Source organism: Corylus avellana, chromosome 8 (genome assembly GCF_965113065.1).
Source record: "Corylus avellana chromosome 8, dhCorAvel1.hap1.2, whole genome shotgun sequence".
NCBI lineage: Eukaryota > Viridiplantae > Streptophyta > Magnoliopsida > Fagales > Betulaceae > Corylus > Corylus avellana.
The window spans coordinates 19,436,658-19,448,881 of record NC_142497.1 but is presented as its reverse complement, the minus strand read 5'-3'; the positions used below and the strand labels follow the sequence as shown (position 1 = coordinate 19,448,881).

The following is a 12,224-nucleotide window of genomic DNA, read 5'->3' as shown; positions in this document are numbered from 1 at the left end:
ATGGGTATACTAATCAGCATACCCATTTTTTCACCTAATAAACACACATAATCAATACTGAGATACAAAAATACAAAAAAAAAACCCTCTCTCATTTAGCTCATCCACCGTAGGTAGAGAAAACCCTATACCTCCTTGTGAGGCTTTTTACCACCGTTTATGTGGATGTATGGGGAGGAGGTAAGGTTCTTCCTCTTTCCCTCCTCCCATTTCCTTCTCTTTTCTCTTTGTTTGGTGTTTATCTCATGGCTTTTTCGCTTCTTTTTCGTCCTCCTACACAATGTTTTTTCACCACCTTCCGCCGACCACCACTCCGCTGCCCAGGGTTGCTCGCCTCTTTCTCCATTTAGATCACTGCCACTCACCACTCACTGTCCTCCACTCTGCAACCTAGATATGCCTTGGTTCATAGATGGGTTTTCTTTAAAACTTGATCTAATTTCGTCAGGTTGACTCAGGTCTTCGAGCAGGGACGGAGCCAAGAAATGTTATGGGAGGGGGCCAACCAAAATTTTTTTTTTCGGTTCTTTAGAATTTTTTTATTAAAAAAAAATTATTTTGGTTGTTTTTTATGAACTAAAGACTATTGTAAGGGCCAAAAAAAGTGAGCATTTGAAAGTAAGGGCAAAAAAATAGACATTTGAAAGTAAGGATGAAAAATAAAAAAACTTAATGGGTATGACCCAAAAAAATTACGAATAAGGCCAAAATTTTTTATTGGATATGGCCAAAAAATCTAAAAATAGGGCTTTTTTTTTTTTTTTTTTTTTTTTTTGGAGGGGGGCCAAATGACTAATTAAACTTAAAACATTACTTTAATTTTTATTTATTATTATTATTTTTTTTTTTGTTTTTACTTATAATTTTTTTTTTCTTCCTTATTTGGGGGGGACCATGGCCCACCCTGGTCCCCCCCTCCCTCCGTCTCTGTCTTCGAGGGCCAGTACACCGTCATTAATGGCCTCCTATCTCCTCACCGCCTCCTTGCGCTCGACCATCTACTGTTCACATGCTGAAGTGTGAGACCTACACGCTCGAGCATGGATCTCACGCGTCGGAGCTTGTTCCCCACACCCTGGATAGCGGGCTTCTTTGGCCGCTCCTCTACCTTTTTCACTATCGACACTACTGTTTGTATGTTTTTTTGTTGTATTTTCGCTTGTTATTTTTGCTTTTTCGTTTTTTCCTTTGTTTCCATGTATTTCCTATTGTTTTGTTTGGATTTTGTGAGTTTTATTCTCCCTTTCTTCTTTAGGATTATTTTTGTAGAGGAGACTGGCACTATTGTTTCTTTAGCTCCAGATTTGGATCTTGATTGTGCCTCTTCTGTGCTAACTTCCTTCGGGGTGGTTGACGTTGTTCCGTGGCGCGATGCAGATGGGTTTGGACCTTTTGAGGTTCCTTCACCTGTAATTAGGGTATGTGAACCTTTTGAGGTTTGTGTCTCTTTTTGTGTTCATTTTGCTTTTAAAATTGCTTTGTGTTGTCTCTTAGAGATGACCAATTCATTTGTTTGGCCCATTTCTTATTGTGGTTTGTGTACTTGTATTAGATCAGGCCTTTAACCATCACATCTAAAAATCAATTAGTATTCACTGAGGGAAGCTAAAGCCTTTTATGGCATTCAAAATCGCATCCCGCAATGCATGTCCTAAGAACCATCCAAGTGAGCAGAGTAGCATTGTTGCACCTCAACAACTTGTCTTTTTTTTTTTCTTTTTTTTTTTAATTTTAATTTTTGGGTTTGTTATAGGAGAGCCCATTTTCGGTATTTTGATCACTTGTATCCCTTTCCCAATTTAATTACAAAAAAAAAAAAACACAAAAATATAGGTATTCAAATAATCAACACAAATATAATTTGCTCATTATTAATCATGTAACTACAGTAGAAATATATTGTTCTACATTTTCCACCAAAAAAATAAATGTCGTTACATTCACATAACAATGGTAATAACAATTCTATTGTGGGTTATATCATGAGAAATAAATTTTTTAAGAATTATTCTAAAACTACAGATAACAATGACAAAGTCTGCAAGGGAAACCCTAAACAGGGAAGGAAAATCCAGAACATCAGAAAAATGTTTATGCAATTGTTGCAACCTGAAACTCATATTCAAGCCATTTATGCCTACAAATTATTACATAGATAAAAGAAACATAAATTAACCAAAAAGAAAGAAGAAAAAACAAAGTCATAGACTAAAGCATGACTAAGGAAGTAATATCACATACTAACCCAACAAACAATAATACCATTAGAAAGACCATTTAACACAACATTTGAAGTTCATCGGCGAATCACGCCTCATGAAGCAGAAAAAAAAAAAAAAAATTAATGCAAGTTCTCTTAAACGTTACTTTTAAAAGGTTATGTGCCAATTATAGCATATCTGCATTTTTATGATTAGCAATATTAAATAAGAAAATAACACAGGGAAAGCAAGAAGGAGAGCAAACACCTTGCCTATTATTGATCAGAAGGCTTGCAAAGATGCATTGGAGTGTAAGCAAAATGAGAAATATTTGGTTTTATTCTCACACACTTTTTTTTTTTTTTGTCCATCTCCACACAATATATATATATATATATATATATATATATATATATATATATATATAAATTTTACCCAAAAAAAAAAGGGAAAAAAATTCATAGTAATAGCCTCTACTCGTGTCCTAGCTCGTCTGAGAGGGGTTGCCGAATTTCTTCTTATCTCTTACTGTATTTATCTTATGTATTAATCTTTTTATTAATTTTAATTTTCTTTTTTCAATTTATAAGTTAAGTTATATAAGTTATATTAGAAATATATTCTATTATAAATTATAAACATGTGTGAAAAAAAATTGTGACAGTTCATATTTTTACATACATGTCAACTCAATTATTTTTTATATATCAAAATGGGCGATTCCATTGTTTATAGTTGAAAAGAGTAGTAACAAGAGGTTTTTCAAACCAGAATATTTCTTTATCCTTTTTATCTTTAAATATTTCTAACTTCGAATTTTCTTGATTCCCATCTAGATAAAAAGTTTCATAAATGGGTCTATTTTTATAGCGTCTCTTTAAAGTGGAGTTCATCTTTTGTTTTTTCCTTTCCATCATTCGGATCTCTTCCGTTTCATCAATTTTGTCCGGATCCTTATTTTCTTCTAAAAAAAAAGAAGGAGAAGGATCTTCTTCAGTGGATTCCTCTTGTTCATGTTTAGTCCCCTTTGTTTCGGAAGTTTTTTCTATTTCTACATCTGTTTCTTCCTCACTTTCCCCGCGTCGGTAGATATGGATAAAGGGGCATCGAATAAATATGGTGAGCTACAACAATGGTTAAAGAACCTAACATTGCTAGGTTAATAGATAATTGAGCATGCCATGATGTTGTTAGGATCTCATATAGGCCTTTATGGCCCTAACCTATAAATAGACCTTCATGAACCTCTAAAATATCTTTTATACCATGACCAATTCCCCAGTTGGTCCTATACATGTGACCTGCTAATCAGGAAAAGAATTGCAATTGGTGGCCGGCTGCCATCAACCATGGCAGAATCACGGAATCGTCGGACCACCCCCGGAGCCCCTCACGGTGGAGCTGTTCTATTGAGATGTTGAGAACACATTGACGTTCATAGAAGTTCCGAGCAACACCGAGTTGAAACGGGGTGTTCGCTTGATCGAGATAAAATCTGTTTTTCAATAGATCTTAATGAAATCGGACTAACCAAGCCCTTAATGTATAGCTAGTCTATCACTTTCGCTATCAAAAGTTTTGAAGTCACCAAATCCTAATTCGATGAGTATCGAAACCAACCAATGTAAGAGCATTCCCAATGGAAGAGCCAAATGCTACTTTTATCTAGAATGGCTCTTCAAATGTTCAAAAAACCTCCTACATTGGATGAGCCAAAAATAAATGTAAAATGGATATTTGATTAAAAGAGTTAAAAAAAAAAGTTAAATGTAGCAGCACTTTTTAAGGGAGCCATTTATCTTTTATTGTTTCTCTCACCTGTTTTATCTTTTTCCCAAATCGTTTCCTACTTTTTCTCTGCATGTTCTCTTTTTCCCAAAAACTTTTCTTACTTTTAATAATATTTTAATAGAATATATAGAAATATAACTAATCGGATGCAGAGACATTTAAAAATGGCTTAGCTAAACTAGATAAAAGTGAGTTTTGAAGAGCCATTTTATATAAAAATATGGCTCCTCCATTGGGAATGCTCTAAGTCTGTTTGGGTGGGATGGGAATAGTCGGCGCGTTGGGACTTCAAGGTATTTTGGTCGACCCCACCGCCAAATCGTGGGTGGAGAAGCTCTAATTCACCGCCAGGACTTTAGAATAGAGGAGTGTTTGGCAAATCATTTATCAATTTCATGCATTAGATTTATTTTATTTTATTTTTCCACTATATAGAAAAATCACTACAAAATAAATTTTCTTTTCACTTAGATATTTTCATTTTTTTTTTCACTTTTTATTATTATTTAAATAAAAAAATCACTACAAAATGATTTTTTTTTTATTCTTCAATATAAAAAATTTAAAATTTTATTCCATGTGAATTTTTTTCCACCACATTAAAATGATTTTCTTTTATTTAAAACGCAACAACACCGAGATTTTATTTGCTTTTCTTTTATTTTTTCTTGTAATTTTTCGTTATTTGTGTTTTTATTTCCTGGCCGCTTTTTCGTTTTTTTTGACAGAGTTCTTCCTCTCTTTATCGACTACTTATGGTCGGATTTGGTTTCTTTTTCCGACCACTGATAATCGTAATGATAACTTTGATGAGTTTTGTTTCATTTACGAAATCTTGCCATATATTAAAGATTTTATTGGCTGTTTCTTTTTCCGGGTCATTCATTTGACTCATTTTCGACTGTTCTTTAAAAGGTTATGTCGTCTTTATGTCGTCTTTGTTTTTTATTTTCTTGTAATTCCCTTTCTCCTTCCCTCGCTTTGAATAAAAAAAATATATATACTAGGTTAAAATGGTTTGCCAAACAAGTCTTAAGTGGTTTCCACAATCGGAATGGTAAAATCCGCAGTACAGCCAAGAAAGTACTAGAACCTTTTTTCGAGTGCCAAGCATCCCACTACATCCTCTCCTACGTGGCAAGCAGGTATAGGCTGGGACACCGACTGTAACAAAGCAGCCCCGTAGAAATCTTAAAGACTTCTCCCACGCATAGCCGAACCTTCTCTCTCTATCTATAAATACACGGCACGTCTCCACTATTCAATCTCTCTTTTTCTCTCTTTGCCTTGGCAATCGTTGAGCTAATCAGCTCCCCTCTTTCCTTCTCTCTCTCCTCGGAGCCTTCTATCTCTCATGGCTTCCCAGGCGAGTCTCCTCCTTCAAAAGCAGCTCAAAGGTATGGGAATTTCTGTTGGTCTTTTTCTATGTCTAGCGGAATTTGATGTAGGTTTTCTTTTTTGGAAGGGATGGATTGTGAGCCGGTTTCTGATTGATCTTGTTGTGTGGTGCAGATCTTTGCAAGAACCCGGTCGACGGGTTCTCTGCGGGTCTGGTCGATGAGACCAATATCTTTGAATGGAGCGTAACGATTATTGGACCGCCAGATACTCTTTAGTACGTGCTTTAAATTGTTCTTTGTAAGCATAAATCTTGTGCTTTTTGGATCACTAATTGGGTTTTCTTTGTTGAGTCTTTATGGGTGGGGGTGTGGATCAAGGGCTGGGATTGTGATTTTTGGGAAAGTTTGTGTATTTGAATAGCTATTGGGGTTTTGGAATTGATTGGATTAATTGGGTCTTTGGTGATTGCGGAGTCTTTCTGAATTGATGTGTTCTCTAAGGGTTATTCATTAATGGTTGAATTGAGATATTGTTTCAAATTAGTAATTCTTGGAAGAAGAAAAGTTAATAGAAGGAAACACAAGACGGCCTACTCTCAGCTTGTTGCTAGACTGTAACAGAAATTCTGTTTATTTTTGTTTCTGACAGTTTCTCAATGAAGGTTTGGGTTGGAGTTGTTCAAGTTTCATATTTTGAAAGGATATGTTACACATCGGTTCTTTAAAAAGATGAAGGAAGAGAATGAAGAAACTGATTATCATTCTTAGGAAAACCCAAAGAGCCAAGCTTTTAATTTGGTTGGTCATAAAGGCTGATACTTTGCCTATAGTCCAAAGAACCAGACTTCTAATTTGTTTGGTCGTAAAGACTGATACTTTGCCTATATTTGTTCTGTGGCTTTTAAGTCCAGGGATGTATCTACTGCTACTTGATTTTTTGTTGAGTTTTTTGCTTTTGATCAAAGCATGCACAGGTATTTAACATTGGTTGAAGGGTTAGTTCCTAGAATGTGGCTTTTGATATATCTACACTAATATTTTTTCTATTGAATAGAGCAAAGATACATGTTATAGTCATCTTGTTGATATTCAATCTAGGGTTTAAAGCAAAAAATGGTTTCATTATTATGATTATAACACATTACATGATTACAGTGAGGGGGGTTTTTTCAATGCCATTATGAGCTTTCCATCCAACTACCCAAACAGCCCTCCGACAGTGAAGTTTACCTCGGATATATGGCATCCTAACGGTTGGTTACTTTTGATATTTGTCTCCTATTAGTGGCATACTGCATGAAACTGATTTATTTGCTGCTAATTCAGTTTATCCCGATGGCCGTGTTTGTATATCAATTCTTCATCCTCCTGGGGACGACCCAAATGGTTATGAGCTTGCAAGTGAGCGCTGGACACCGGTCCATACGGTATGTCATTGAATTTCAAACTAGTATTTCTCTCTTGCTTCCATTGTATGAAGTTGGTGATTCTGAACTTGGAAGTCTTCACTTTCCAACTTTAGGGTTGGGAAAGATTGTGCGAAGTCAATATTCTGAAGTAAATGTTGAACAGTTCGTTAAATATATATCAAAACTGTAAGAGTTCATTTTGGGTTTTAGTGAAGATGTGAATATACTGGTCTGAATCCCCCCCTTTTTTTTTGTGGGGGAAGGGGGGAGAACACTTTACAAAGAGTAGCACTTATAGTGTGTCAATAAATTAATATAGGCATACAAAATTAATTATTACTCAGAACTAAATATTATTGAGTTAATTATTATATTGAGATTCAGTCAGTGGCTTGGCTGTATACATGTTATGGACTTGACAGGAAAGTGCAAGTGTTTTGGATTTACCTTGCAATTTGTGCATTATTATTAATAATGATAACAGTTGAAATCATAATCTTAAATAATGAGGCCATTCAGAATGTAGAGCTACATTGCAATGGAATGGACAGTGACCAAATCCTGTAACACCTTTGTTTAACTTCAGATGTTGTCAGCTACACAATTAAATTTCTCATTTGAAGTGGGGTTGAGCATCCGACTTGAAATCCAACCTCCATGATGCCACTGACCTAAAATCAACCAATGTTGTTGGTTGGTTTCTGACAGTCCAGCGGAGAGATTTGGTTTCTAACATTGAGAAATTGAAGGCTGTCAGGTTGGTTGTTGGTGGGTCCGACAAAACTGGCTTAACTGGTGTCTATTAAAATCCCAATAACAAAACGAATGACTTTTTCTTTCCCCTTCTTTCAACCAAGTTCGTTAGTTTTCCACTTCTCCTTTTCATCACTCATCAACATTGATCCTAGATCTCGTCATGCCCTTGTCATTCATCAGCCCCTTCTCTTGTTCGATGACTCAATACATATTCTCTTGGCCTATACTCATCAGATCTTGTCAACAAGTATTGGTTTTCATTTTTTTTCCTTTTACCTTTCCATTCTCTTATGCTGGTTGAGGACCCAATGGCCTTATTGCTTTGCTATATTGGGGAGGACTCCAAAATTCGTTTCTAGCATGATGTTTGTGTGGGGCTCAATCTCAAGACATCTTTTTCGAACTTATTTAGTATTTGCCCATTTTAAGGACGCTACTATTTCATACCATTTGGAGCTTTGTAGTGCCTCCCATCAATGGAATAATTTTCTCCGAGTGGCTCATGATTGGGAGATGGATCACTTTACCCCACTCTTCACTTTGTTGTATTCCATTAGAGTGAGACAGGCGGTGATGATTGACTTTGTTGGATTCCTTCCCGGAGTGAGTCGTTTGATGTTAGATCTTACTATAAGGTTTGTGTTCCCCATGATAATACTCCTTTCCCTTCTTGGAGAAGTATTTGGCAGAATAAGGCTCCTTTGAGAGTGGTTTTTTTGCTTGGTTGGCTGCCTTAGGGAAGATCCTTACCATGGACAACCTAAGGAAAGACATTACTGTGGTTGAGTGGTGTTGCGTGGAAGAAGAATGGAGAGTTAGTAGATCATCTTCTACTTCACTGTGAGATCGCAGGTGCTCTGGAGAATATTATCTTCAGCAGTGTAGGGTCTAGTTTGGCTTATCCCTAGAAAGGTGGAATATCTCTTTGTTTGTTGGAGAGTGCCAGGAGGTAGGTTTTAGCTTGATGTAGTTTGGAGGATGATTCCGCTTTGGCTAATGTAATGTTTATGAATGGAAAGAAATGATCGTAGCTCTGGAGACCATGAGAGGATCTTAGTGGAATTAAAGACTTTATTCTTTTAGACTCTTTCTCTGGGTTGCTGCCTCAGATTGTAGTATTTTGAACTTTCATGCTTTCTTAGATATTTTCTCCAGTACTAGTTAGGCTTCTCTCTTGTATACTCCTTGTGTGCTTAGGTTGTACCTTTGCGCTTTAATGAATTTGCAATTACTTATTAAAAAAAAAAGATTTATGTTGATGTTATTAGTTCCAGTGGGTGGCAAGTATGGGATTGTTTTTTGCAGTAGGTTTGGTCCTCCTGCCATGGGGGTATGGTTGTAGATTATCTGAGGCCATGGAGTGGTTTGTGGGTGGTAGTGGGTTCTGATTGGCGAGCTTGGGTGTGGTGGTTGCGGATTTTGGGCTTTTTCGTCCAGGAATGGCCGTGATTGGTGGTAGTGGGCAGGCTGGGGCAAACTTAATTGGGCTAAACTATCCAGCTCAAAAGGTGTAGAAAAACCAAAACATACCAAACAAGTAATAGATATATATAACACCCAAACAATAGATATATATGACACCCAAACAGTCAAACAAAAGCTGAAAACCAAAAATCGAGCTCAACTAACAGTCTAACCACATTGCACCGACATTCGTTACTGGCCATCAATTGGTTTGGTTTAGTGCCTAGTTTCCAGTGACCTACCCATCGTGTTGATCATCAAAATCTAGTGAAGACTGACCATTGGATCAATGCCCACCCCCTATCCAAAGTGCATTCCTAGAATTGAGTTACAAAATATTTTGTGGCTTGGTCTTAAAGGTCTCTAGGCTTATGCTTTTGAGTCTCATGTTGAATGCCATAGAGCACATGTTCAAGGTTCAACTTTGCTTGTTTTATTGTGAGATTTTTTCATGGTAGACGTTTTTTGTTCTTTAGATTTTATGGTTTTTGAAAGAAAATCCTACACGGCACATTTTCTTATATTTTTCTGGCGTGTTGGATTTTTTTTTCTTCATAGAAGTTTTACATCAAGCCAACTGTAGACAGTTGAGAATTTTGGGATTTATTTTTCTTAATTGATTTTTCTTGAAACAAACACAGCCTTAAGTAAAGGATTCTCTCCTTGTTTTCGTGACATTTGGTTTCCCTTTCTGTCTATTATATTCCCTTGTTGTGTTAGTAATGGATGACTGATTAGAGGTTTAAAACCTCTAAATTTCCTGGAGTTTAATTCAGTCATGTGAAGGTGGAAACTGGCCCATAAAAAGAGGTGCCTAAAAGAAGATTGGAGAAAAGCCCAATGTGACACTTCAACTAAACAACTTTAGCCTGTTGGGTTTCTTTCAATTTTATAAGTTTTCTGTTATATGAACTCAAAAGATTATGAGACTTGAGGCTTAAACCCTTGGCTCAACGGAGGGTTGAAGCTCTGTACCAGTTTCAACCCTAGAACTCTATAGTTAACTGTGAATGATCTTTACCATAGCCTTGCATTAACAGGTATTAATATTGCTGTTGCAGGTTGAAAGTATAGTTTTGAGTATAATATCAATGCTTTCCGGTCCTAATGACGAATCCCCTGCAAACGTTGAAGCTGCAGTAAGTGATCATCGGCTACTGATTTTTCTCTTTATATTGATAACTTAAAAAACTTATAACTTGTAATATGTGAATGAGCAAATGATAAAAGTTATTGTAACGGCAAATTATGTTGAACGATTTTTTTTAAGTGATCGAGATATCATTAAAAACGTAAAAATGCCCCCTAGAACATAGAAAGTATACTCTTAAGCATGGTTCCAAATTGTTCAATTGTAATTTCTGGTTAGATAAATCTCTTTATTGTTTCAGTTCCATAATGTTGGCAGCCTTGTGATAGATTCCTTCCTTTAACCAGAAAAGCTGTTGAACCAAATGAAGAAAATGCTAAAGCTTGTCATACATTAGGAAGGGCGGATTAATGTAGTTGGTTACAAGCATCTACGGAGGGGACTAACTTCTCATGAGTTGATTTTACCCAACATTTGATAAATGTCATTTAGTGAATGAAGAAGGAAATAAATGGGTTGATCTCATGATTTTACCCTTTCAGATGGTGTGCTTCTGTAGGTGGTAGAACTCATCAAAGAGTGCTGTGCTCATTTAGAGGATCTTGGAAATAGATTTGACATTTTCTTCAATGACTTTGGTGGGTAAAATGTTGTATCTGACTGGGATCTGAGTGAGTTGAGTTTGTGCGAGGCAAGAGAGTATATATACAAAGGATGTACGGAAAAAGTACCTGCTTATGATAGATAATATTTAGTGAATGAAGGAGAAGGAAAGCCTCGACTGATTTCTTTAGTCATCTTGATGATGTAAGAGAACTTTTAAAAATTTTAGAGAAAAGCAAGTCCATGTAATCAGATGGTAGACCTATTAAAGAATGTTGTACAATTGCTCAAGATCCAGAAATGGTTTGCCCAAGTCGTGGGTTATGTTAATATCTGTGATGTTGATGTGTGTCAAAATGGTACTGTACTGATTGCAGGTAAACTAATTTTGTGAAAATAGTATTTACAAATGAGTAATGCTACATATCCCACCTCCATCCCATTGGGCTGCCACATGGTAGTGCCTATCAGCCTTTGAATCAACTGTTTTTAAAAAAATAAAAAATTAAAAAATTAAAGGGCTGATAAGCCTAATGAGATGAAAGTGTAGTATGTAGCATTACTCTTTACAAATCGAGGTATACAAGGTGTCCTCAACAATTGCATCTTGTGTTCTTGTAAGTTTAGGAAACCATGGTCTTTATGCATATTATTCTGTATACTTCATATTCCTATTTGAATATCATTATGTATACTTCATGTTCTTGTTGCTGTTCTTTTCATCTGCCCCTCATACCTGTTATTGGTAGAACATCATATTCTGAAACAGATAAAAGCCAAAGGATTTAATTGTATTGTCTGGTATCATATAAGTTAATAGAAGATCCATGTTTGCATCTCTTATTGCAGAAGGAATGGAGAGATAGGAGAGATGATTTCAAGAAAAAGGTCAGCCGATGTGTGAGAAAATCACAAGAAATGCTATGATCTGCCAGACCACCAATATGCTTCTTCGTGCTTGTGGGTGCCAGAGAGGTCTTAAAAGTTATTTTGTAGGGGGGAGGGGGCTGGTTTCTCCAGGCAATTTGTTGGTCCTTGTAGCATGCTGTTGAAGTTGTCACACCCATCTCTTCATTTAGTTGTTTTATTATTCTCAGCATGTTCAATTGTATGACTTGGAATTTTATGTATTCAAAATGCTTTTTTAGTGTTTGATGACAAGCGCTCTTGCTGGGTACTTTAATGTCATCTGTACTATTGAGTAGCTTGGGGTAAATCCTAGTAGGGTATAGAGACTTCGTTTCTATTCAAACCTGGGGTCTCCTCAACGTTGCAAGATGTGTAGACAACCTAAAACAAGCGACTCGGATTCCTCCCTAATATTTATTATATTTGTTGCCTTGAATGAAATGGCCCAATCATCTTTGTTTCTTTCATTTCCCCTTTTGCGTTGACTCTTTTGACTCTTTGTTTTTAAATCTTAACATATATCTTAGAGAGATTAAAACGTCGATATTGATTATATATATAAAAATCAACTACTAGTTGTGCTTCGTGAGTTATATATACTTGGAATGCATATAGATTTCATAGGCTCAATGAGGAAGCCATTCCACCAAGTTTCTTTTTC

The 12,224-nt window shown here is 36.1% G+C and overlaps 1 protein-coding gene across 2 annotated transcripts; it reads left to right on the top strand.

The window, feature by feature from the left end:
• Positions 1-5,251: 5,251 nt before the first annotated feature.
• On the top strand, positions 5,252-12,019 carry LOC132164361 (ubiquitin-conjugating enzyme E2 7). 2 transcript variants are annotated; one of them, XM_059574867.2, is made up of 6 exons: positions 5,252-5,389; positions 5,505-5,607; positions 6,488-6,585; positions 6,659-6,759; positions 10,023-10,100; positions 10,399-10,984. In XM_059574867.2, exons 1-6 carry the CDS (start codon positions 5,347-5,349, stop codon positions 10,408-10,410), a joined length of 435 nt encoding a protein of 144 aa, XP_059430850.1. In that variant the 5' UTR covers positions 5,252-5,346; the 3' UTR covers positions 10,411-10,984. The 2 variants fall into 2 exon arrangements, with proteins under 2 accessions (XP_059430850.1, XP_059430849.1); XM_059574866.2 differs by lacking the exon at positions 10,399-10,984 and adding an exon at positions 11,504-12,019 and having other exon boundaries at positions 5,253-5,389.
• The last annotated feature ends 205 nt before the right edge of the window (positions 12,020-12,224 follow it).

Bases quoted from the DNA above. Each gene is read 5' to 3' on its own strand.
- LOC132164361 (XM_059574866.2), top strand. From the start codon at position 5,347: ATGGCTTCCCAGGCGAGTCTCCTCCTTCAAAAGCAGCTCAAAG. The intron at 5,608-6,487 runs GTACGTGCTTTA...ACATGATTACAG, and splicing joins GGACCGCCAGATACTCTTTA to TGAGGGGGGTTTTTTCAATG. The intron at 10,101-11,503 runs GTAAGTGATCAT...CTCTTATTGCAG, and splicing joins CTGCAAACGTTGAAGCTGCA to AAGGAATGGAGAGATAGGAG.